The following is a 26,726-nucleotide window of genomic DNA, read 5'->3' as shown; positions in this document are numbered from 1 at the left end:
ATCATCTCATCTAACGTCTCAATGTATAATTTTCACATGTAACATTTTGACAATAGGCTTTCTTTGTAAACTAATAAACTGAATAAACCCTTAATAAATATTAAATAGATCAATTAAACAGTAATATTAGGCTACTTTAACTACAATTAATAATATTAGGCTATTTTAACTACAATTAATCAGTAATTTCTGTCATTATTCTTAGGTAGGCCTACACGAGAAGTTACAAATAAAAACTTTGCTCATGTCTGATAAGCAAACAATTGTTTCTGTGATTATGCAAAGGTGATCTATAGATTATTCAAAGACACTTTTACAAGTTATATGACCTTCAAGTGGCTGTTTTATAAAGTTTACACAAAACTATCTCATTTAAAATATTCAGACGAATGTCGGGGGGACTTAGATTTTTCTATAAGGGACTTAGATTTTTCAAATAGCACAAAAGATGCATTAAATGTAGATCAACCAGACAAACACAAAGAGTACATTTTTTAAAACATAGGATAATATATTCAAACGTTTATTTCTATGCTTTTTAGGCTATTTGCTTTATTAAATATTTAGAACTGAACCAATTCATAAAATGCAGAGGGGATTCTAAAGTAGTATTTTTCTTTTTCTTTTTTTGTGTAATTAATGTATCCTATAACTGAACTTTTTTAAGCACTTTGATCAACCATGGTTATTTTTAAATGTTCTATATAAATAACATTAAACTGAACTGATATATAATAAAAAAAGCTAAACAAACAAACAAAAAATAGCTAGATGACAATTCACTGAAATGCAGATTTTATATTAAATAGTAAGGTTTAATACTGGTTTTACATTAGCCTATACAAAAAATAACAGTATTGTTTAAACTCATTCATAAAATAAAATTTAAAAAAAAGTTTGACGACAAACTTCCGGTATAATTGTGCACCACCTACGCAAGTGCAAAAACGACTGCACAAATGCGCAAACACACGAGTCGCGTTCTCACTTTTTGAGTAACATACCACAGCATTTAAGACAAACGGACAGCATCACTTCCTTGATTTCACGGGACAGAGAGCGAGTCTCCTCCCACTCGAGTGGCATATTGGTGAGAAAAAGCCTCGTTTGTCTCACAGGAAGAAGTTGAAAACATGAAGAAACGCGACAGTTAGAGGATTCACAACTCAAAAGTCACGGGCTCAGCACATCTCTTCTCTGGACGGCTGTATTACAATGTGTTACTGTCAAAGCGAAGAAATAAGTGGCTTGAGACTCTGAGTCGACTGGACACATTGCGCTGGATCAGAGGGTCTAAAGTATCCGAAAAACTACCAAACATTTGCAGATATGTCGGAACACAGGTCCTGTTTCCTTCACATTGGGGATATCGTGTCTCTGTATGCGGAGGGAACTGTCAATGGTTTCATCAGCACTTTGGGGTAAGTTGCCTCCCATTGCTCATTATATTGGTCTTAAACGTAAGTAATCATGGCAGTTAGACATTGCGTGCAGATACGTCGATGCTAATATGTTTCCTAAAATCCAGTGTTACAATATTAAACATGCAATACTGTTTCATGTATATTTTGTCCTCCTCATGTCAGAAGTTTGTTGAGTGGAAGTAGGAAGTGATTTGAGCACACACTGCAGGCCAGAGGTGCAATGTGACAGCATTGCTTCAGAAGCATGCAAATCATTGAACAGGAATGCAAAGTTTTCAGTTAGTTTACATAGTGACGCTAATATAGCAATGTAGGCACAATTTAAAGGTGCATGTAGTGGTGTTTGCTAATTAAAAAGCTTTATAGCCTACATGAAAAAATTAACAGCAGTAGCATTGCAGTTATTTACATCACATGAAATAAAAACTCCAAGTATATTAGTCTACTAAAAAAATAAAAATAAAACACAACAAGCTGATTTTATCTACATGGAGTAGGTCACTGCCACTTGGATTGCACCATTTTTGATATCATGTGACCTGATGTGTCATGCAAATGGTTGATTACTAATAATCACAGCAAGATTAATATGTTCAATTTATAGAGCTCTTTACATTATAACAACAATCACATGCTGCATGCATGGAGTCTTAGTTAACACTTACCACATTTCCACTGGAGCTGGAAAAATAGTCTTGGATTACAGATCTAGGTTCCGAACCGGCCCTTGACTCGTACTGATCTCGAACAAGGGAACCTCTGAATGCAGTTTGGAAGTGGAAATGCGATCCTGTTCTGAACAAGTGCTTGGCAGATTCTTGGCAGAGCACCAGCTCCGGCACCAGCCCCAGTGGATAAGTGGTAACTGTATGGTCCAGGATGCCTGCCAATCACCCATCCAAACTAAATGAAGATAATTGGTACTTTTGGAATGAGTAGGATCCAGCTAAACTCAGATTCAAATTTACTGAGTGCACCTTTAATTATTAAAGGATTACCCAAAAATAAAAAGTTGAAAATGTAGTAACCCTCAGGCCATTCAAGATGTAGGTGATTTTAATTTAGAAATGTAGCATTACATCACTTGCTCCACAATGGATCAGTAAATCTCCATCACCTGCTTTCAGGTGGAGCAGCATTTACTAGACAGAGCCATAGTTCTCTGACAAGCTATGAAAAATCGCGTTCATAATCGCAGATGATATAATTGTATGATTATGAAGTTGATGAAATCATTTGCGATAATGACAGTTGTTTGCGTATCTTCTCCGGACCGTGAACTACTGCTATGTGTAGTAAATGCTGCTCCATCTGAGAGAACTTGAAAAAAGACACATTTAATAAAATGTTTTAACTCCAAACTCACTTCATAATGCAGTCAAGTGTTTGAAATCCTTCTGTGAGATGATATGGCTTCATAAACAGAAGAATTAAGGCACACAATATTTAATAAAAGCTATGTCATTCACATTTCATTATAGATGCACTTTATGATGATGAAAATTATAATATGAAGAATTTCGATAAAACATGTATTGGTGTAGTCATGTCTTTATTATTCATATCGAATCAATGAAAGCCGTTAAATCATCTGTTTATTCAGCTGCATCTAGGCATTTCTTGGATTTCTGCTTCGGGGAAAATTTGGATTTCAGTGCGAGAGTGTCCTCTGGCCTTTGGATTGAGGTTTACTACTGATCACAGAACCATGCTTCACTGAAAGATATGCATGGCAATCGCAGCTTCTGCCTAACGATTTATTTCCTTTGGGATTAAATTTCGATTAATTGTGCAGCCCTACTCTGCAGTAAATTGGTGCCATCAGAATGAGAGTAAAAACATCATCCACAAGTAAACCATGCTTTCAGTCAGTCATTTATAGTCATGTGAAAAGCTGTGCTCTGCTACTGACGGCACCCATTCACTGCAGAAGGTCCATTAGTGAGCAAGAGATGTAATACAACATTTTTCTAAATCTGTTCTGATGAAGAAACAAACCCATCTACTTTCTTTGATGGCCTGTGGGTGAAATTATTTTTCAGCAAATTTTTGGATGAACTATTTCTTTAATGTCAAATCTAATAAAATTGTACAGTTTCTGAGATTGCACTGTGTAATAAGCAGTTTTTGTTTGTGTGTTTATATATATATATATATATATATATATATATATATATATATGGTCATGTAGGAACACATCTTGAGTATTATGAATCTAACCACATGGAGGTGAAACGCCCAGCTCCATTTCAGGTCGCACGTTGAATCACTTTTGCGTTGTTGTGCAATGACTCATCAAGCAATTAAGGTGCAGAATAAATTAGGCTTCAGTGCACCGTTGCATTCAACTCTGTGGCATTCAGAATAATGCGGTCAAAATATGTACAACATGTCTTTGCTTCAGTGTCTAATCTTTAAAAAAAAATTTGTGGCATTGCAATGGGGGGGGATTACAGCTGTGGTCATTTCACAATTCCCGACAGAGCTGTTTAGTTGTTTTGGAGTTTCAGCGTTTGTAAATCGTAATGTGTGGTTTTTCACTTTCTTGCTATGATTCAAACATAAGTGATTAGGTTTTATTTGGAGCATAATGCAGGCTCATTTACACATATTTGTAGTAATGTGCACTTGCATTGAAAATTGTGGTGTTCAGTTTGAGCAGACTTTGTGTCAAAGAGAGCTGTCAGACTGCATGTTCAGTGTTGTGGTGCATAGTTGATGTTCCAGTTTTTGTTGTCTTTTGTTTGCACTTGTTTGTCCAGATATATTGTCCGATATGACCTACAGGCAGAGTATGTTGATTATAGGTTATTAACATACTACTCTTACTGTCTCTGCAGTGCATGTTTATACTGCACTCTCAGAAACAAAGGTACAGTATGAAAGCTATCATTTTGGGCGGTACCCTTTCAAAAGGGTAATTACCCTAAAGTACCTTAAAGGTAGAAATTACTTCCTAAAGTATACATATTAGTACCCTATTAGTATGGTACATATCTGTACCTACCTTTCTGAAAGGTACTACCCCAGTGACCGCTTTTATACTTTTATTTGAGAGTGTGTGCACAGTAGGGTTGGACAAGAATATTTGATTATTTGAATATTCGTTTGGTGGGTTGGCATTCAATTTTCAAGTTTCTCCATAGCTAGCCAAGTGGATGCACGCTATTTGACAAATAAACAGCTAAGAGAAGACAAAAATTCAGAAGACCTCAGCTGCGTGGGAGCACTTTAAATTGCGTGAAGACAAGACAAAAACAGTGTGCCAGATATTTTAAACTGGCCTACCACAACACCACATCAAGTTTGAAAAATCAGTTCTGTAAGTAGTATAGTATATTATAGTATATATAGTATATTATATTGTTGGTGTTAAAAAAAAAAAAAAGTTTTATTTTATCCTCCATGTTAATCAGTAGTTTTACACATGATAAAAACGTGCTCTTAATTTGCTTGGAAAACACTTGCCAATGCGGCAGTCATAAAAAACTTACAGTAGCCCAGCATAATAATAATAATTTTATCTATATTAGAAGTATTGCTTTTAACAGACCTGTGTGTTTTGTATCACTAGTCCAGTGTCCGTTCTTGGAGCATAAGCCCTGTCCTAGGGAGGCGCGCCACTTTTTTTCTGTAGTTTATTAAAAGTGTATTTCTGAATGCATCGCGTGCCCATATTGCACCAAAATGCGACACTGCACTCCCTTGGGTCAGCAGCTACACATCCGCCATGCTTGAAGTCAATTGGATGAACCGTTAACACCATTATAAAAATGCAAACAGACAGACAGAGATTCCTGCCCTTATTAAAAAGAATAATATGTTCAGCCCATCCCTCTGGAACTTTGAATATTTGGTGTTGATTTACCGAAGCTTCGAAGCTCAAAACACTGCAGTAGATTACAACATTCAGGTTCAGAAGTTAAAATTCCAATTATTTTCTCCATAGAACAATGGATTTATAACTTCTAAACCATTAACGACAAAACTGAAAATTGCCATCATTTAAACATGTTTCACATATGAATCAAACTACAGTTTTTATGGTTGCACTGCCTATTTCTTAATATTTTGCAAACTTCGTAGTCAGGATGCAGTGTATCTTGTGCAGTATTTAGTAATTTGCTTGCATTCCATACCGAACATTGCCAGAGCTTTTCTTCTGAACCTAAACAAGGCGTTCTTGGATTATTTCCCAGAGGCTGGCATGGGTTTGTAGAGATATAATGGAAGTTGAATGGGGTTTTCTTTGTTAAGGTACCAAGGACTTGTTGTACTGCAGAACCCTAGTAGAGGAAAAAGACTGATAAGAAGCTTAATTGGTTGAAATTCAACATAATAAACATTTATGACCATCATTTGAGAGGTGGTCCCTCAGTTCATTCTATAGAGGCCTCAGTTCATGGCTGTGAAGACTTACTCCCAGTTTCTTCCATATAAAATACAAATGTTTAAGTGAAAGAATAGGATTTGTTATAACATACTTAGCTTGTAGCAAGCAAGGCACAATTATTTGCTTTGGACAAGGTCTAACTCCTTTACCTCATGTCATCAAGTAATGGAGCTATAATTAGTATGTTTGAACACTGCCGACCAGGCTTGCATTTGGTTCATGTTTAACTTGGTGTACTTCATTGTGTCTTTTGAAGATTGCTGGCTGTCAAAGAGTTTAAAAAGAACTAGAAGCCCTCTGTTACTCATTTATGAGCGTTTAAAACTGGGCTGTTGTTCTACTCCCTCTTCTAAAACACATCCTATTAATGTACTTAATGCCTTTTGTTTAATACAGCTGTACAGATACACAGGAAGATGAGGAAGTGTGCTGGCATAGTCATTTATAGCAATAAAGCAATTTGTCACTATGAAAATATCCATTTGCAGCACTTACTTGGCTTCGTCATCATCAATCGGAAGAGTGGCTCTTTTTGGGGCGGTTTGGTAGCTCAGTGGTTGCTGATTTAAAAATAAAACATTAAGGTTTTTACATTTGTTTGGATTGATAACTGATATTTGCTCATTTACCTTGTTACTAAGCAAGCATTTAATATAAATAGCATAACATGTCCCATACTTATCTTTTAGAGCTTTCATAGTTTTCTGTGACCTTGAAGATTGTGTCATGCAAAAAGATATGAATTGTAAATTTGTTTTAGCTTTAATACACATCACTGGGAAACTTGCTGTTACTTGATGATGTAGACCTGAAAGGCAGGTCTTTGCAATTTCAACTCCATTCAAGAGAAATTACTTTTTACTGTAATGTTGAATGGTGCATCCACAGAATTCAATAGCCTGCACATTATAACCTATAAAAAGTCTATGCATACCACATAAGGTATTTTAAAATATTGCTTTGTTAAACCTAAAAACAGTATTTGTGATTTGAACATATTATGGCTGTCAATACATTATAACAGCAAAAGACAGAATTAGATTTCAGGAAGCAGCACTCTTTACCCGCTTTATTCGCACTTCCTTCTTTTTCACAATTCTAATGTATAACGTTCAGTGCTGTTTATTCTGTGCTTTGAAATTATTTGTCATTTCCAGTGTCTCAAAGCATAGTAATACAAAGCATAGTAATACATAATACATAATATTAAGTTGAAATGCATCAAAATGCTTGTGAACACTGAACTCTTTCTAAATCTACAAAATTTTCCCCCACACTCTATGGTCTTATGTAATGACACATTTTTTACAAAAATGCTGTGCTGCTACATAGTCATTTCATTTACATAAATGGTGGGTTTCACTTCATATTTCATGTTTTTGTCATTTTAAACGAAACACATTTCTTATTTGTTGTTGACAAAAGGGTATTTGAGGTACAAAGGGGTGCAAAAATTTTGAGGGAAACACTGCTGTTGCCCAGCTCTTGGGTAACATTTACAAAGTAATGCTACTGCTCAGATAATGGCCTTTCTGTCATATGCTGTGATGTGTGGCACTTCCTTTAAATGTGGTAGTGTATGTAGTGTGAACTTACACAATTCATTCCTTTTTTGTGTCTTCTATAATTGAACAAAGATTTGCTTGATGCCTTACACAACACATTGAGTGGTTAGGTTTCCTTCACAAAATAAGTATTCATGAATTCAGTTTAAACAAACATGTAGTAAGAACAACTCTATTTTACTGTCAACAACATGTAGGCGACCTTTAAGTGTCTGTGCACTGCACACCCACATTCCTCCGGTCACTTCAACACAGCAGTGTGAACTTCTACATTTTATTGCTGAAGTATTTATTTTCAGGCAACTGTGTTCACAAGATAGCCAAGCTAATACAAGTGCTATCATTAAGAAAACCATGAGTTGCCCTTGATAAGTAATTGCCTATTTTTAGTTTGAACTACAGCAGTGGGGAAAGCCTGAATGTTGGTGTGGTTATCAGGCCTACAAAGAGGCTTCCTCCTCTATCTAAACTTTGTTCAGGCTTTCACAAAAAGCCTCTTTATGTTTACAAAGAGGCGTTTCAGTTAAATTGGCTCTTAAATCTCTGGTTCATTGATTAATACTGAGGAAATAACTTTAAAATTTGCTGGAAATTTACTCACCCTCGTGCCATCCAAGATGTAGATGAGTTTTGGTGAAATCTAGCATTACATCACTCACTCTCCAATGGACCCTATGCAGTGAATGGGTACCGTCAGAATGAGTCCAAACAACTGATAAAAATTTACAGTAATCCACATGACTGATGATTGATATTTTGTGAAGCAAAAAGCTGCATGTGAGAGGGCAACAGGGAATGTCCTATTTATTTATTTATTTTTTTGGTCAGAAGCAGTTTTATTACAAACATGCAAACATCCCCAAATGTGTTCTAATGAAGAAACAGACCACATATTGAATGGACTGAGGGTAGGATGATGTTAATTTTGGGTCAACTATTCCTTTAAACTGAAGAAAATTGTCTTCTGAAAGGTTTCAACATAGCTTTACTCTGTTAAGAGAGCCTGTGGTCACAGCGACCGAGGATAGTGTGTAGTTAAATTTAACTGGGTGGTTTTGCATTGACTATAGAGTGGGCAAATATGCTCTGCATTCAAACAGAGCTTAATAGTTTGTTGATTTTAGGATTACAAGCAATTGAGTCCTTCATGAGAGTAAACTCTGTTTGCTTTGATATACTCTGAGTATCATTTCTTGTGTTTTGAAAGACATTTTCATAATTAGTCACATAAAGCAGTCAGTGTCCACAGCGGGACTTCAGTAAATGATGCTGGACTAATTTGCTGCTTTACAGTACATCCACCACTGGACAGAGGCCATGCTTAGAAACAGATTTTGCACTGATTAATTGCACATTTGATTTGGTTTCAATTGTGATCTTTAATAGTGGCTGTCTGCAAGTTATATAATCTGTTCCATTTGTTCAGTATAGTGAAAATTTTTCATGTTTAACATGTATAACATAGCATCTTGCCATGACATGCCATGCTGAACAAGGTGCCTCAGAAAACATAAGTGATTGAGACTATTTCCAACAAATGCATACTGTATTCAAACTGAGTATCTCATAGTTGGTTATTAAGGGAAAAAGTGAGCAAATATGTGTGTATTTGGACACAGATTCAGAAAAGTCATTGTAAAATGCTGATTTGGTGCTTACAAAATATTTATTATAATTTCATACATTTTCCAAACAACTTGTTGGGTAGGGTCATAATTGTATTTTTAAAAAAAATCTGATGTTTGCTGCTTGTCTAAGGATTAATTTAAAACATCTATATCTTTGAACTTTTTTTCAAAATTTCTAATCTTTTAATGTATAAATTCATATTTTGTCATATTTTTCTCCTTCAGGTTGGTGGATGACAGATGTGTGGTGCAACCAGAGGCTGGGGATCTTACAAACCCACCGAAAAAATTCAGAGGTGAGTTAGTCCGACTTGATTCATCACATTAAATGACCTAATGCTAACATATTGGCACCATTATTAGCCAACCCAAATAGCAAAGTACACTCGGGCCACTTCCGGTTAGATTCTCACCTGCCGGAGACTTACCACTCGGCCCGACTTCGTCTGCTGCACTCGGGCCGGATGCCTGTGGACTCACTGGCGATTCTGGCCCCAGTCAATTGGGCCACATGCGGCATCTGTTAGCTAGCCGACACTGCCACATCCACGCTGGAATCGGCCTGACAATAAAGTGCACAGCGCGCCGGATGTGGCCCGGATTCATTTTTAATCTCTACTTACTGTTCACTAATCTTTAATTTAAAATTGATACGCAATTTATTTACACAACAATTTATTAACAATACTATGCAATCACAGCAAAATAAATAAATAAATAAAATAAACCAGAAGTTATATAGAAAGTATATATAAAACATAACATTAGCAAAATTACCTTTGCATTTATTTATACTTGGATACTAAAATTAAACTAGTATAAACAATAAACTCAGGTGACATATTACAATTTACAATAAGGTTTCATTTGTTAACATTAGCTACCTATCTAACATGACCTAACATGGCAAATACTTAATATTAACCTTAGTTAACTGTAGTTAAGGTATTAACCTAGTTAATTTCAACATTTACTAATACATTAAGAACAAAAGTTGTGCCTGTTGACATTATTTAATGGATCAGAGCTAACATGAACTTACAAAGAACAATATAATTTTATAACAGTATCAAAGATTAATGCATATTGTAACAAATGTTTTGCTTTGATAAATAATTTAATGTTAATTTCAACATTTACTAATGATACCTTATCGTAAAGAGACACCAAAACTTGGTGTTTTGAACAACACATTAGTAAATGGCAAAGTTTTAAAATTAAACACATTTTGTACTTTATCTAATCATTTACAACTATTACCACGGATTATGTTTAAGTGAAACAATGAGTACTTTTCCTTGGTTGTTGCCCATTTTCAAATCGGTCAGGAGTTATGGTTGTGGTGGAATAACATGTCTTTCCACATCTTAATCTGGTGATCTTAATCTGGTGATCTTAATCCATTGTTTTGTTTGCATCCAAACCGCAAAAACATGACGGACTGCAATCACGAGCACAAGTATGAGACTCCACCCACACTGCGCGAGTGAAGGTGAATGAATCACCTGAGAGCGCAAAGGAAGCGCGTGCAAAATACATACAAGCATATAAAAGATTGACCAGCTGCGTTACGTAAATATAGAAAGGCTATTGTTTATAAATATTAGGGAATGTTCTGTCCTAAAAAGCACTTTTAATTTTTTCTTTTTGGTTATTTGTTTTTACATTTTATATCAGATATTTAGTTTTTGACAAATTCACGCCATTAAACGTGTAGTTAACATTATAGGAAACCGTAAAGGTCTTAAGTCAGGTTTAAAACAGTTTTATGTTAATTATTGCTATATTAATGTAACCATCTATGAGAGAGCAGAGTCATTTCCAGAAGTGGCCCAGACTCTACAGACAGACTCGGGCCAGTTACGGTGAACAGGAATGGTGCCGATGCCAAGTCTGAGCTGGAGGCGCCGCAGGGCAGCCGAGCTTGGGCCGATTACTACATGCAATCTGGGAATGGACTGTTGTCATGGATATAACAGTGTTGGGAGCTAATTTAAAATTAGCTTATTAAGCTACAACTTATTCATAATTAAAGTAGTTAAACTACAGTCAAGTAATAGCTGTGTTACAAGCTACTACATTAGTTGGTGGAAGAAGTAGCTTGTAAAGCAGTTTTGAAAAACTTGAGATGCATGCTAATGAAAAATGTAGTTAAGCTAGTGTCGCTACTTTTGCTTAGTTACTCCCCAGCATTGTAGTACCAATAAAAAGTGGCAGGCAAAAAGAAATCCCAACAACGGGCAAAATAAATATGTAGCTGTAGTTTTCTGTGTGTTTCTTAACACCTGCTCAGCCACTGATTAATTACTCAGCCCTTGAGCAGTAGCAGCCTCCTACACACTGAATCTTTGCTCTCGCCAAGGCCACGCAGTCTGTCACAGCCCCACATCTTCTGCTTTATAGTGAGATCTCAGTAGGGTGCCTTGGCTGTTGCCTAATGACTAGAACTGTAAGCTGAGGTGGATAAACAGTGTTGTTCCTCAAGTGCAATTTGGAGAATCAGAAATAGCAGCAAGTGTAAACTCTTATTTTCCTCTTGTGCTGGAGGTCTTTGTTGAACCCATAGACTGTATAAGGTTGAAACACTTGCTCCAAAGGGCTGTACAAGTCAATACAAGCTTCCTGTGCTTTGGAACAACGCACATGTGATAACTTGTGCTTTTTGTGTACTTGGTGATTTTCCTATACATTGATTTATTTGTGGCGGGCCGCCACAATACCAAAACTGAGCACCATAAATATATTTTCCAAAAGCCTTTGACTTAATTGAATAAACATGAGCACTGCACGTTTCAAAATCAAAAACCCCTGCAGGTGTTTTTATATCACGGTACAGGTGCATCTCAATGAATTAGAATGTCGTGGAAAAGTTCATTTATTTCAGTAATTCAACTCAAATTGTGAAACTTGTGTATTAAATAAATTCAGTGCACACAGACTGAAGTAGTTTAAGTCTTTGGTTCTTTTAATTGTGATGATTTTGGCTCACATTTAACAAAAACCCACCAATTCACCATCTCAACAAATCAGAATATGGTTACATGCCAATCAGCTAATCAACTCATAACACCTGAAAAGGTTTCCTGAGCCTTCAAAATGGACTCTCAGTTTGGTTCACTAGGCTACACAATCATGAGGAAGACTGCTGACAGTTGTCCAGAAGACAATCATTGACACCCTTCACAAGGAGGGTAAGCCACAAACATTCATTGCCAAAGAAGCTGGCTGTTCACAGAGTGCTGTATCCAAGCATGTTAACAAAAAGTTGAGTGGAAGGAAAAAGTGTGGAAGAAGAAGATGCACAACCGAGAGAACCGCAGCATTATGAAGATTGTCAAGCTAAATTGATTCAAGAATTTGAGTGAACTTCACAAGGAATGGACTGAGGCTGGGGTCAAGGCATACAGACGTGTCAAGAAATTTGGCTACAGTTTGTGTATTCCTGTCGTATGTTAAGCCACTCCTGAACCACAGACAATGTCAGAGACGTCTTACCTGGGCTAAGGAGAAGAAGAACTGGACTGTAGCCCAGTGGTCCAAAGTGCTATTTTCAGATGAGAGCAAGTTTTGCATTTCCTTTTGAAACCAAGGTCCTAGAGTCTGGAGGAAGGGTGGAGAAGCCCATAACCCAAGTTGCTTGATGTCCAGTGTTAAGTTTCCATGGTCTGTGATGATTTGGGGTGCAATGTCATCTACTGGTGTTGGTCCATTGTGTTTTTTGAAAACAAAAGTCACTGCACTGGTTTACCAAGAAATTTTGGAGCATTTCATGCTTCCTTCTGCTGACCAGCTTTTTGAAGATGCTGCATTTCATTTTCCAGCAGGACTTGGCACCTGCCCACACTGCAAAAAGAACCAAAAGTTCATTAAATGACCATGGTGTTGGCGTGCTTTGACTGGCCAGCAAACTCAACAGACCTTAACCCCATATATATGCTCAATTAATAAATGAACTCTGACTCAGTTGGATTTACTCAGTTGTCCATTTGCCAAAAGGGACGTTTGAGGAAGTGTATTTGAATTTGTCTTCTTCAAACTATTTTGTTTGTGCACAGTACATTCACATCAAGGGGAAATCCTGGAACTGTTTGGTTTGCAAGTAAAAATGACAGATTTGTGTTTGTCAGTGCTGTCCTTTTATTTGGCTCAAAGACACAGTCTGTCAAATGTTAAAATGTTAGTGTAAATTTCTTGTTATTTTATAATTAAAAGTATGTATATGCACACATACATATTTTTATATAGAAATATATATTATGATTTAAAAAAAAGATTTGCATAAAGCATGTATAAAAAAAAAAATCTAAAATTCTTAATTGTTTTTCTTTTTGTCTTCTAGATTGTCTCTTCAAGGTGTGTCCTATGAATAGGTACTCTGCACAGAGACAGTTCTGGAAGGCAAAACAGGGTAAACATGGGAACAACACACAGGGAGATCTCTTCAAGAAATTACAGGTGCCCTTATAACACTGCATGCTCACAGTGGATATGCATCTTAGTTTTTTAACATCACTGATTATGCAATAGAATTCTAATATTCTGCATTTAAGGATCGCTAATTATAGATTTCTGTGCTTTCTACTATGTTTTGCAGCATGCAGCAGAACTGGAGCAGAAACAAAATGACACTGAGAACAAGAAATTGTTGGGAGAGGTTGTCAAATATAGTCGGGTTATACAGGTACAGTTGAGCTTCCCTCTTCTTATCAACAAATGTTTGTTTTTTACACTTTTGGTTGGACATCAAGAACGTTCTGTTTGTTTTCACACTGTTGCCAAGGCTGCCAGTGCCCCGCTCAAGGGCCAAAGAGGCGTTTGACAGTGTGGGTGATATACAGCTCCAGAACCGATAGAGAAAAATTAATGTTTGATTGGTCACTTTAAGTGTTTCTATGGGCTTATACAAAAACCACGCTGACTGACATTTTGCCAAACATATCTGACCAAACATGCCTCTTTGTTTGAGTTTTGCAGTTGGCTTCAAGGCTATTGACTTGACTGAAATTAGTGTGTGTGTGTGTGTGTGTGTGTGGCCTTGTGTTTTTCTTTCAAAGGCATGATTTGAAATTAGCTATGTATTTCTAGCATCTGATAATAAACTGAAAGTTTCAGTTTAGTATCAGAGTATAGTCTCACAGAGCCAGACTCTTAACTTCTGAATTATGACTGGTCTATATTGCAGTTTATTTTACTCATAATCATTCTAATATGCTCATTTGGTACTAAAGAAATGTGTAATATTAATATTTTTGTAGAAACTGTAATACATTTTTTCAGGATTATTGGATGAATAGAAATGTCAAAAGAACAGCATTAATTAGAAATACCGTAGGTTTTTTTATTTTTTATTTTGGTAATATGTAAATGTCTTTACTGTCGCTTTTGATCAGTTGAATGCATTGCTCAAAAAAAAAATCCTATAGAGCACAAATTTTTGAGTCATAATGTATGTAATAAACTGTCTTTATATTTTCAGCTTCTCCATATTAAGAGTAATAAGTACCTGACAGTGAATAAGCGTCTTCCGGCCCTGCTAGAGAAGAACGCCATGCGTGTGTCTCTGGACCATTCAGGAAACGAGGGCTCCTGGTTCTACATCCAACCTTTTTGGAAGCTACGCAGCGAAGGAGACAATGTAAGCTTTACTCTACTAACGCAACAAACACTTCAGAAACAATCACTGTGTTTAGATTCTGACTTTTATCATGATTTTCTTTTTTTAAACATGCAGTGAAGAAATTACTGCATCGTTATTTTAAAAAGCTAATCACCTCTCATCGTTATATTAACATTTGCTGTTACCTCATCTGGTCTCTCCTCTTGTTTTCATCTCAGCAACTGAATCATGAAGGTATATAATATATTTGGCGCATGCTGTGTGTGTGTACACAGAGAACTATGCAGCATGTTAACATGCATGTAACATGCAACCCTAACTGCCTGTTACAGTCTTGAACTATTAAAAATACAATCAGTTCTAGTATGTAAATAGTTTCCAAATCAGAATAGAACTATAAAATGTAATCCAAGCCGGTTCATATTCACTGTTGGCATCAGTGGCTTGTGTTCTGGGTGAGATTGGTTGTGTGTGTGATGTCTTCACAAACTCTGCATTTACACTAGCTCTTTAAGCATGCAATGGATGATATATCTGTGTGTATAAACAAGATCTCTTTCATTTTTCATTAGTATATGCTATTTAATGACCCCATGAGAAAGCTTGACAAGTGCAGGTTTCTTTCCATGTGACAATGTACTTTTCTTTCTTAATATACAATGACCCTTATTTTGTTGGTAACATTATTATGTGAATACAGTATTAAAATATATATACATCTAACTATAGTTAATTCATAGTTTATAAATTGTTGAAACAATGTAAATACATTGTTTCATTGCAAATTAATAGCTGATGTACAAATAGTTTCTTCATTCATTGTCACTGTAATTTACACATTTTCATTGTTCCGTTAACTCAATTAAGTTCTTTTTTTTCCTTCATATCCTAAACTTAACACTAGTTAAGGTATTTTGAAAATTTTATTTCAGTATTTTATGTATTTATGTACAATATTTTATGTACAATATTTTAAGTATCTACCACACGTGCATTTACTTACATTTGCATACACATTATGAAAACATTTAATACTGATGTATTGAAAGCATCTAAAAGGTAAATAATTTACACATGAACAACTTCATTGACATACAAATGATTATTTAGTCAATTATTATTATTAATGGAATAAAATGATTTGGGATCAGTGGCATTGTTTTTATTTGCTTTAACACCGTTGACTCCTTTACTTAGTATAACTAGCATAAAATCTGGTTTCAGATTTCATGGGGTCAAGTATAAATCTGTCTAAAACACCAGTTTCCAAACTCTGCATGTCACAGGATGTGATGTCATTTGGTTTCTTTCATTGTTGACAACAGAAACAGAACAACAGAAACCTCTGTGGTTGAATGCAGTGTTATATATGTGTATGTGTTTGTAGGTGGTGCTTGGAGATAAAGTGGTTCTAATGCCTGTAAATGCAGGACAGCCTCTCCACGCCAGCAACATCGAACTCCTGGATAACCGTGGCTGCAAAGAGGTCAGACACCGGTTGTGTTCTTAGCAGCACTGTTAGTGAGATAATGAGATGCATTGTACTAATTACCGAGTTCCCATGGTGGTGGAAAACCTGTAAATATAAGGCAAATTGTGGGATTCCAGGCTTAGAAAATTTATATAATGTTATAAATCTTGAAGAAGTCAAGGAAATTTCTATAGAGATTTTCAAGTTTTGCTTTTTAGAAATATATCACTCAAGAAGAATATTTTATTCACGAAGAATAGAAATCTATCTATCTTAAATGCACACACATACTGTACATGTATTTTTTGTTAAATATATTTATATATTATACAATTTATATGAATATAAATATATACATGTAAATATACACAGTACACACACACACACATTTTGTGTAAACAATATATTTTATTTTGGATGTGATTAATCATTTGACAGCATTACTTTAAATTACTACTAAAATCATCTCGATGTACTTAAAAAATTTGCAATAATCTTAAAGTAAAAATATATAGTATGAAAAGTGAAAGTAAAAGAAATTTTAATTTGTGATTATAATTGTTTTTTGAGTTGGTTCTTTTCAGTTAATCAGTCACACAAGTAGAAAAGTCATGAAAAAGTAATGGAAATAACGATGTTTTGTATTTCCGGTCTGTCAGGTTAACGCTTTGAACTGCAACACCAGTTGGAAGGTCACTCTTTTCATGAAATTCAGTGAATACAGAGATGACGTATTAAAAGGGGTGAGTCTTGTGGGGAGTGATGGATTGAATGTGGTTTATAATATCTCTCTAATCATTTGTCTCTCTCTGATTCACTCAGGGGGATGTGGTGAGGTTGTTTCATGCCGAGCAAGAAAAGTTTCTTACTTGTGATGAGTACAAAAAGCAGCAGTATGTCTTCTTACGAACCACTCTCCGCCAATCAGCAACCTCCGCCACCAGTTCAAAAGCACTATGGGAAGTGGAGGTACGAATGTTTTTCTTGTTCACAAACTTAAGTTATCTATATGTTTGTAGTGAAGTAAAATGTATAACATTTTATGGTTTATAAATGGGATACACACTACTGTTCAAAAGTTTGGGGTCAATGAGTCTTTTTATAATGTTTTTGAAAAATCTTTGAGTAATTTAGTTATTTCTGTGATGACAAAGCTGAATATTCAGCAGTCATTACTCCAGTTTTCATTTCTTATTATTATCAATTAGGGGTGGGCCGATCATTAATGCGCATCTCGTCAGTAAAGCTGGTTCTCTAATCAGCGGTAAATTCCATCAGGTGCGTGATTTCACAGAGCAGCTGTTACTACACAGAGCCGTTGTCCTGACAATTTATCCTACCTGTCAGATTTTCCTACCCGGGTTTACTGCGCATGCGCACATCAATATCGCGTTCTTTTTCTCATGCGAAACAATGATATTTAATGTATCTGCATTACTGTAAGGGTAGGTTTAGGGTTGGGGTAGGTGTAGACTTTAATAAAAATGCAATCTAATTGGTAGAGGAGAATGTTTATTGTTGGTTTCCTGTAGCTGTATCCCTTCTAGCTACAACCGTGAATATAATACATAATTACTTAATTACTGTATTTGCAGTACTGTAAGGGTAGGTTTAGGGTTGTGGTAGGTGTAGACGTTAATAAACCATAACTTTACAGTAGCATTTTTCTTTGTCGAATTGCACTACCCACTGTTTTAGTGGGAGGTAGGAAAATCTGACAGCGTAGTACAAATCGACAGAACACCGTTGTTAACTGACTAGCTGCACAAATAAATGCTGATAATGAACGTGGATTTGCGCAGCTCGTCAATAAACAACGGCTCTGTATAGTAACAGCTGCTCCATGTGAAAGCATGCACCTGATGGAATTTACCGGTGATTAGAGAACCGGCTTTACTGACTGATTGGCCGATCTTGATCGGTGCACCCCTATTATCAGTGTTGAAGTTTCCACAAAAATATTGTGATGCACAAATGTTTTCATTTTTTTTTTTTTAATAAACGAAAAGTCCAAATTTTATCTACTGTCACTTTTGATCAATTTAATTTGTCCTGGCGAAGTACAAATATTAATTTCTTAAACAAAAATACTTCATCGTACCCAGAACTTTTGAATGTATATGTTCTTACTTAGAAGTTCGAACAATATGATGCTGCACTGAATCAATCTGGAGTCTCTTATCCTGCCCCGTGTGCTTCAGGTTGTCCACTATGATCCCTGCAGAGGAGGAGCCGGCCAGTGGAACAGCCTGTTTCGCTTCAAACACCTGGCCACGGGACACTACCTTGCAGCGGAGGTGTGCATTCCATGACTACATTTAGTCCTTCCCTGAAACTCATCCAGTTTTTCCTCCCTGCCTGTTTTGCATTATTCAGTTATGGTTAAAGAGCCGTTTACTATATTGTTTGTCCTTTGTGTGGTTTAAAATGATTTGCATGCTGCACGCATGAAGCTTTTCCTAGAGCAGTAAGCTCACTGTTGCACCACTTGGGTGATTTAGCTGCATTTACTCAACTGACCCTGAAATCAAAAACACATTATCTGAATGCTGATATCAGAAGAATGTCAGAATGTATTGGCAGTTCTCTCTGAGATCTCTGTTGTTTCTTGTAGACAGCAAGAAGTTTAAGGAGATCTTAATATCAACTCAAATATTTCTCATCAAACACTCCAAATTCTCATTATCTGAACTTTAATATTCCAAATAATTTTGTGGACACTCTCTCCCATTTCCAGGTTTCTCAGAAGTGGAAGTCGTTACAACAAATATAATTTTTACATTCCCATATGCCCCAATAGCAAGTGAAAAATATAAATAATATATTTATTTTATATGTATCCATCTATCGATCTGTATATCGATCTGTCTATATGTATGTGTGTGTGTGTGTGTGTGTGTGTGTGTGTGTATATGTATGTATGTATGTATGTGTGTGTGTGTGTGTGTGTGTGTGTGTGTGTATATATGTGTGTATATATATATGTGTATATATGTATATATATATATAATGTATATATATGTATGTATGTATGTGTGTATATATGTATATATATATAATGTATATATATGTATGTATGTGTTTCTATGTATGTATATGTATGTATATGTGTATATATGTATGTATATGTGTATATATTATTTTATTATTATTTCTGTTAAGGAGAAACATCTGAGACCAAATGAATACTTGTTTACCACTTTAATTCAGCGAAAACATTAAATTAATCGAAAGTGATTGTACTTTTACAATGTTACAAAGAATTAGTAATCTTAAAATGCATCAAAGTTTTGACAAAAATATTAAGTAGCACAACTGCTTTATTAAAATCATTAATAATAAGAAATCTTTTTCTTGAACACCAATCTGCATTAAAATGTGACGCTGAAATCTAGAGTAATCTAGAGTAATGGCTGTCAAAAATTCAGCTTTACCATCAAAGGAATAGATTTTGTTTTAAGGTATATTAAAATAAAAATATATATATTAATAATTTTACAATTGTGTTGTTTTTACTGTATTCTTGATCAAATAAATTAAATTCCCCCACCCCGCCCCCAATTTTCTCCAAATTATAAAAAAACAAATCTTACTAATCCCAAACTTTAGAATGGTAGAGTACATGTAACTTTAATAGTCTTCTAAACTACAAAGAGATAAACCTTTCCAAAAGAACATTTTCAGAGGTTAATCCTTTTTTTTTATATATATATTTTTAAAGTGCAGAAGATAGGCTGCAGGTGGCAGCCTTCTCATTGTTATTGTCACAGTGGTGTAGAATCAGTCACAGCCATCCACTGTGCACAAGGCAGACAGAGGGCTTATTGTCCAGATAAAAATGATGCAACAACCCCCCCTTTATGTCTGTGTGTATTCCATAAGACCTTGATGAACACTTCTACTTCTTTTTCAGGTGAATCCTGATTTCAAAGCTCGTACCGACAGTATCAGCACCAAAAACGAGGTAAGTCAGACCTCACTTGGATGTCAACCCATCGGAGTCATAACCAGGCTGGCAGAATTACAGACAAATATCTGCAGAGTTCCACGGAAGATCCTTTTCCCATTCTATAGAATCCACACTCCCCCCCCCCCCCTCAGAGCCACCACAAAAAGTGACAGAAGTTTGCAGAGACTATCTTTGAAGTATTAATCACATTTGCTGATTGTGTTGAACTGTATTTGAAGTTTTGTGTCCGACTCGCTCTGCTGAAGTAAACCGAACTCGTTCTGTCTCGTCTACACAGCATTGCGGCTCAGCCCAACTCTCCTGCACAATTTCACTATTACGTAATCTGCTTCTCTCCCCTCCTTCACGCTGCAACAGACAGACTCGCACAACTCCCGTCCTCCTACTCTCCGGAGATTTTTTTTCTCTTCCGCCTGTATCTCTCACTGCACCTTTCCACTGTATTAGCATTCTGCTTCAGCAGCCTCGCAGACAAACACACTCGCACACACACATGCACACTCGCAGAGGGGGCTCCTTACATAATGTCTGAATCTGGGGGTGCCCCGTGAGAGTCAGGCAGACGTGCTGTCTGCTTCAGTGGAGGAGTGAGTCAGAGGAGCTGCAGAGAGTCAGAGCAGAGGAGAATTTATAATGCCGCTCTCCAAATAGCCCTCCATCAAAAAGCTGCAGTGAAAACCGTCGGTGCCACAGATGCAGTCCTGAATAATATCCCCACTGTAGATGACCTCTGGGTTTTTCTCTGGATTTTCTTTTTTTTTTTTTTTTGCAAGATTCATTTGAGCTGTGGCCATTGTAGGAATTGCAGGTTCAATGCTGTCGAATAACAATTTTCAGTTTTTTAAAAACAAGCAAAAATGTGTTTACAGTTGCGCAATAACATTGGAACTGAATAAAAGTTAAAATGCATTATTTTATGGAAGTAGATCCAGAAGACATAAACAATAAAAGTGTAGTAGTTTAATAGTATCTTGTCATATGCAACCTTCAAATCCTGTTTGCCAGCAAAGAGCTTAAAGAGTTGCATATTTCTGCTTTTAAATGCTTTGCCCCATAGACTTCCATTGGAAGTGAATTACTATAAATAGGTTATTTTATTGTATTTTTTATATATATATTTTACTTTATTTTATTATTCAGTTTTTATTTTACTATTATTGATATACTATTTGTTGTTTAAATTAGTTTTATGTTTTCCATTAAAATTTTAATTAATTCCATTTAGTAATTTTGTTTTGTTTGTTATTTCTGTAAGCTTTAGATTTTTTTATATTGTTAAATAAATTTTTATTTTAGTTTGTTATTTTAGTACATCAGTGAAAATAAGAAACATTTCCCTGGCAACTGGCTATAATATAATACAGTACATATTTTTCATATTTTAGTAGCATTAATGCTGATTTTTTTTTTTTTAAGTTTTAAGATTCATTTTAGTTAACGATAATAACCATGGTTTGAGTTATGTAAAAATAAATCTGTGTAGATTCAGGAAAAAATACAGGAACCCATAATCATGAAAAGGTGTATATATTTAAAACCAGTATTAATGGTACATACAGTACACGCAGACTCTGTGTTACTTGCATTGTCATATGTGGATTTTTATACTCCAGTGTGACTTTCCCCTGTCTCTCTGTGCAAACCTCAGACCAGCACAGACACGTTGTACTCTAAAAAGAAGTGGCAGGCTGACAAGATCCCCTACACCCTTGTTGCAGTGCCCCATGGCAATGACATCGCCTCTCTTTTTGAACTGGATGCCACCACCTTACAGCGGGCAGACTGCCTAGTTCCCAGGTTTGTTCATGTACACTAAAATGATTTTTAATCATGAAAACCACTTAAATTTAGATTTTGCATTTATTTGTTTAACAAACCCTTTTATCGTAAATGAGGAACGGGACAAGCAATCTACCCTAAAGAGACAAGCTCCAAATAAGCTCCAAAATTGGCCAGAAGTGCAAGCTAAGAGATGTAGGTGTGGAAAAGCAGCAGTAAGGGTTTGAAAGGGAGTAATGATTGTAGAACAAGTGCTCCCAATGCATTAAAGTGCTCACAAAGCCTTTTTAGAGTAACCATTTAGATTTTAAAATACATTTATGAAGCCATTTGTCCAGATTAGTATTTTTATTCAAGTCCCTATTACATGCTATCGATGGGATAGGAGTACATACTATGCCAAATGTACTGCTGGGTATAGCTGAAAAATCAGCATTATTCTAACAACTGCAAGGTCATGGGTTCGATTCCTTGAAAATATGTCCTTTTTTAGGAACTCCTATGTGAGACTCAGGAACTTGTGCACAAACACTTGGGTGACGAGTACTAACATTCCCATCGATGTCGAGGAGGAACGACCCGTTATGCTCAAGGTTGTTTATTTCCTTTATTTTTTTTTCGAAAGAAAAATTAGTCTCGTCAAGGAAAGATTGTGTAATTTCTCTGTTTATTTGAACAGATCGGCACTTGCCACATGAAGGAGGACAAGGAGGCGTTTTCCATTAATTCTGTCCCCCTGTCAGAAGTCCGAGATTTGGATTTTGCCAATGATGCCAACAAGGTCTTGGAGATGTTTGTGCATATTTTGAGGATCAGCAATTTTGCAGTTGCAAATGAACGCAGGTATACATCATACTTACTGAAGGCCTTTGAATTTAAGGTGCGGTCACAATAGAATTTTTTTTTTTGCACACTAGCATTGTCCATTGTCAATAGCATAGAAATGTATGAAGCACAGCTCACACAGAAGTTACTTTCAAGCCAAGGAAGTAAAATGAGATCACTATTATGCATGTATAGTTTTAAAAACATACTTACTCTTGCATTTTTACGTTTAGGTTTACTATTAAGCTTTTGGAGGATTTGATCTTCTTTGTATGCGATGTACCGAACAACGGACAGGACGTGCTGTCTGTGGTCATTTCAAACCCCAACAGAGAGAGGCAGAAACTCATGAGAGAGCAGAACATCCTGGCACAGGTTTGCTCCAACAGTTGATTCTTAAAGGATCGTGAATTGCACGGCAAATTTCTGACTGTCGTTTTTATCTTTGCAGATCTTTGGAATTCTTAAAGCCCCGTTTTCTGAGGTTAAAGACTCGCCCATGCCGAAGCTGGAAGATATGGGGGAGCAGCGCAATGCTCCATTTAAGTACATGCTACAACTGTGTTACAGAATTCTACGCCATTCCCAACAAGATTACCGCAAGAATCAGGCAAGGAACATCTTCAGTTATCAGTTCGAATTATTAGGGTTGTCCAGTAGATTAATATACGTGGCTTCTTTTTCACAGGAGTACATAGCCAAGAATTTTTCCATCATGCAGGCTCAAATCGGCTATGAGATCCTGGCCGAAGATACAATCACTGCTCTCCTGCACAACAACCGCAAGCTTTTAGAGAAACACATTACTGCACGTGAGATTGAGACCTTTGTCAAACTTCTGCGCAGGAACAGAGAGCCCAGGTCTGACCCAGAGATTTAGACATCCTCTCAAATGTTTGGCACTAACCAGTACCGGCAGAAAATGCTACAGGAATGATGAAATCTTTAAGTAAAACGAATGGATCCTCTGTCATTTGGAACCAGTGTATTGGGATCAAATAAGAGATTTTTAGGACACATACTGTAATATTCTGCTGGATAGTCAATAATTTATTATTTTTTCAAATTAGGATTTTATTTTTATAAGATTATTTGTCCCATTAGTATAATTTAGATTCCAGATTAGTTCTATTCTGAAATATTACAATTTAAAATGACATTTTTGATTTTATGTTTTAAAATATAATAAAATACACTCTTGTGATGGCAGAGCTGAATTTTCAGCAGCTGCTACTTCAGACTTCAGGATCACATAATCTATCAGAAATCATTCTAATATGCTAATTTAGTGGGGGTTTTTGTATTATAAGTGTTAAAACAGTTGCTGCTTGATTTTCTATTTTTTTGGAAACAGTGATATATTTTTCTTAGGATTCTGTGATGAATAGAAAATGAAAAGAAACCGGATTTATTTTCAAAAAAAAATCGCAACAATGTAAAAGTCTTGACTGTCACTTTTGATACATTTAATGCACTGAATTAAAAAATATTACTGATACTTTCAAATAGTAGTGTGAATGAAGCTTTGATTCTTGCATTTGATACAAGTGCTGTTTTCTCATTGGTTAGTGGTGGTCTCATAGTAAACTGTATAGTTTATTGTGCATTTTTTTCCCAGGTTTCTGGATTATTTGTCTGACCTGTGCGTCTCCAACAAAACAGCAATTCCTGTCACTCAGGAACTGATTTGTAAATTCATGCTGAACCCTACCAACGCAGACATCCTCATCCAGACCAAGTGAGATCCTTGGATTAGCTATATAACAATGACTCAGAATAATGGGATGAAACTCTAATAACTCTAATAGTGACAAGGTCGTTTTGTATTATATTAAGATGTATGACTGGGTTTATGTTTCCGTAGACTGATCCCACACACAGAGAGTTCTCTGGAGTCATCTTTATTCCCGGAGGATTGTGATGATGAAGAGGTATGGCTATACTGGATTGATAACGACAAAGAGCCTCATGGGAAATCCATCCGTCACCTGGCTCAGGATGCCAAGGATGGACAAAAATCAGAAGTTGAAGTCATCACCTACTACAGGTTAGAGCTCAATCACATCTTTGAAAGATAGTGTATTTCATTTTATTTAGTTTATTTATTGATTTAACATATAAGCAGGGTTTTTCATTCTTTTTAAATGGGAGTACATATAAATGTCTATCCATTCTCAGGTGTCAACTCAATCTTTTCGCTAAAATGTGCCTGGATCGGCAGTATCTGGCCATCAATCAGATTTCCAGTCAGCTGCCAGTAGATCTAATCCTCCGCTGCATGTTTGATGACTGCCTGCCTTACAACCTGCGTGCCTCATTTTGTCGTCTGATGCTGCACATGCATGTGGACCGCGACCCTCAGGAGGCTGTGGTTCCTGTTCGCTATGCACGCCTCTGGACTGAGATACCCTCCAAGATCTCTGTCAATGAGTAAGATGGAAACTGCTCTTTGCCTCTGGTGCTTCTACCATTATGTGGCTTTATTTATAAAACTGCTTTGTATTGTTCAGATTATCTGACTGTACAATTGGTGAACAGGTATGACTATGAGTTCAGAGACACATCCAGAGAGGACATGAAGAGAAAGTTTGCGCCTACTATGCAATTTGTTGATGAATATCTCAAAGATGTGGTCAGTCAGCCTGATCCCTTTGGAGACAGAGAGAAGAATGAATTGACCCTTGAGGTGAGACTATGTTTGGTTCCGTCAACGGTTCTCACATGTGCAGTTTTCCATCAATGTGGACAGAACACTATAAATACTCTGAAATGCTCTGACATTGTTTCCTGCACTACTATTCAGCCAACACCAAATCTACAGTGTGAAACATAGAGCCTGATCTGGGGTGCGTTTCCCAAAAGCATCATTAGCTAACTAAGGTGGTAAGTTCCATTGGACTCTATTGGTAATGACGGAACTTGCAAGCATAGTTGCTTTTGGGAAACGCACCCCAGGGTTGTCAATTCCAAAAAAATGACTCTTATAAGCTTTTTTCTCAGTGGTTTAGATTGATTAATGTAGCAAAATCAGTGTAGTCAATGAATCACTCTGAAGAGTTGATTCTTTAAAATGAATCAAAACCATACAAGCACCAATTCTAGTCCAATTATCCGACTGATGACTTTAATAGGCTTTTTTTAATGATGCAGATTTGTTCATATAGCATGACTGGTCTAGTCAGTGCTGGTCACTCACTGTAGTTGTGAGTTGGTTAAAATCACTGCATGGCCAGAAGAGTCTAATTCTCAAATTAATGGTATTAAAGAGCTTTTTTTTGTTTGTTAGTAAATCAGATTTATCCTTACAGCGCAAACATTGTAGTATAGTTCCTGAGCTAATGTCTCTTATAAGCTGCTTTTATTTTAGTGAATCAGGACTACTAATGTAGTCCATTGATTCCTGAACAAATGATTCTAAGGAATAGGCTCCATTTATTGAATCAAAAACACAGCACATCCAGTGTAGTCTGACTGCCAAGTGAATTTGATCATTCAAATCTATCCATGCAGCACAAATGGTCCAATAAATACCCAAACAAATTAGTTGGTTCTTTGTAGAGAATCAGTCATCAAGTTCAAACTGCGTAGTTCAGTTCCCCATCTTGTGATTCTTAGAGTATAAGCTGCTTTTTTTTTTGTGAATCAAATCACTCCATACAACATGACTGCTGTACTTCAGTTGAATCCTGAATGAATGGTTCTGTTTAGTAAATCAAAAACATACAGAACAACCTGTGTAGTCTCTTTTTTTATTTATATTTTAAATTTAATCAAATCTGTTTTTAGAGTGCAAACAGTGTAGTCCAACCAATTCCTGAGTGAATGACTCTAAAGATTTGTTTCTATATTGTGAATCAAAAATAAAGCACAACAAATGTGGTCTAGTTCCCACGGCATAAAATGTATTGTAGTGAATCAAATTCATCAATACAGCCTGACTGGTATAGTCCAATCGATTCCTGAGTGAATGACTCTATTAGTGAATGAAAAATACAGCACATCCAATGTACAGGTAGTTGGATTCCAAAAGGGTCTACTGTGTTTTGTTAGGCAT

At 36.1% G+C, this 26,726-nt stretch overlaps 1 protein-coding gene across 1 annotated transcript in view; it reads left to right on the top strand.

Moving 5' to 3' along the window:
* Positions 1 to 1,031: 1,031 nt before the first annotated feature.
* The window catches only part of itpr2 (inositol 1,4,5-trisphosphate receptor, type 2), an 82,976-nt gene continuing 57,281 nt past the window's right edge, over positions 1,032 to 26,726 (top strand). Inside the window, exons 1-20 of the mRNA XM_059506657.1 lie at positions 1,032 to 1,421; positions 9,236 to 9,306; positions 13,350 to 13,465; positions 13,605 to 13,691; positions 14,487 to 14,645; positions 16,015 to 16,113; positions 16,758 to 16,841; positions 16,921 to 17,067; positions 18,300 to 18,395; positions 20,012 to 20,062; positions 21,717 to 21,865; positions 22,341 to 22,440; positions 22,527 to 22,690; positions 22,906 to 23,047; positions 23,124 to 23,282; positions 23,361 to 23,533; positions 24,291 to 24,410; positions 24,537 to 24,719; positions 24,851 to 25,102; positions 25,211 to 25,358. Coding sequence (XP_059362640.1) covers positions 1,330 to 1,421; positions 9,236 to 9,306; positions 13,350 to 13,465; positions 13,605 to 13,691; positions 14,487 to 14,645; positions 16,015 to 16,113; positions 16,758 to 16,841; positions 16,921 to 17,067; positions 18,300 to 18,395; positions 20,012 to 20,062; positions 21,717 to 21,865; positions 22,341 to 22,440; positions 22,527 to 22,690; positions 22,906 to 23,047; positions 23,124 to 23,282; positions 23,361 to 23,533; positions 24,291 to 24,410; positions 24,537 to 24,719; positions 24,851 to 25,102; positions 25,211 to 25,358 — 2,592 coding nt within the window. The 5' untranslated portion in view covers positions 1,032 to 1,329. The remainder of the gene's footprint in view (positions 1,422 to 9,235; positions 9,307 to 13,349; positions 13,466 to 13,604; positions 13,692 to 14,486; positions 14,646 to 16,014; positions 16,114 to 16,757; positions 16,842 to 16,920; positions 17,068 to 18,299; positions 18,396 to 20,011; positions 20,063 to 21,716; positions 21,866 to 22,340; positions 22,441 to 22,526; positions 22,691 to 22,905; positions 23,048 to 23,123; positions 23,283 to 23,360; positions 23,534 to 24,290; positions 24,411 to 24,536; positions 24,720 to 24,850; positions 25,103 to 25,210; positions 25,359 to 26,726) is intronic.

Source organism: Carassius carassius, chromosome 23, assembly GCF_963082965.1.
Source record: "Carassius carassius chromosome 23, fCarCar2.1, whole genome shotgun sequence".
NCBI classification, from domain to species: Eukaryota; Metazoa; Chordata; class Actinopteri; order Cypriniformes; family Cyprinidae; genus Carassius; species Carassius carassius.
This window is presented reverse-complemented; position numbering and strand designations above follow the sequence as displayed.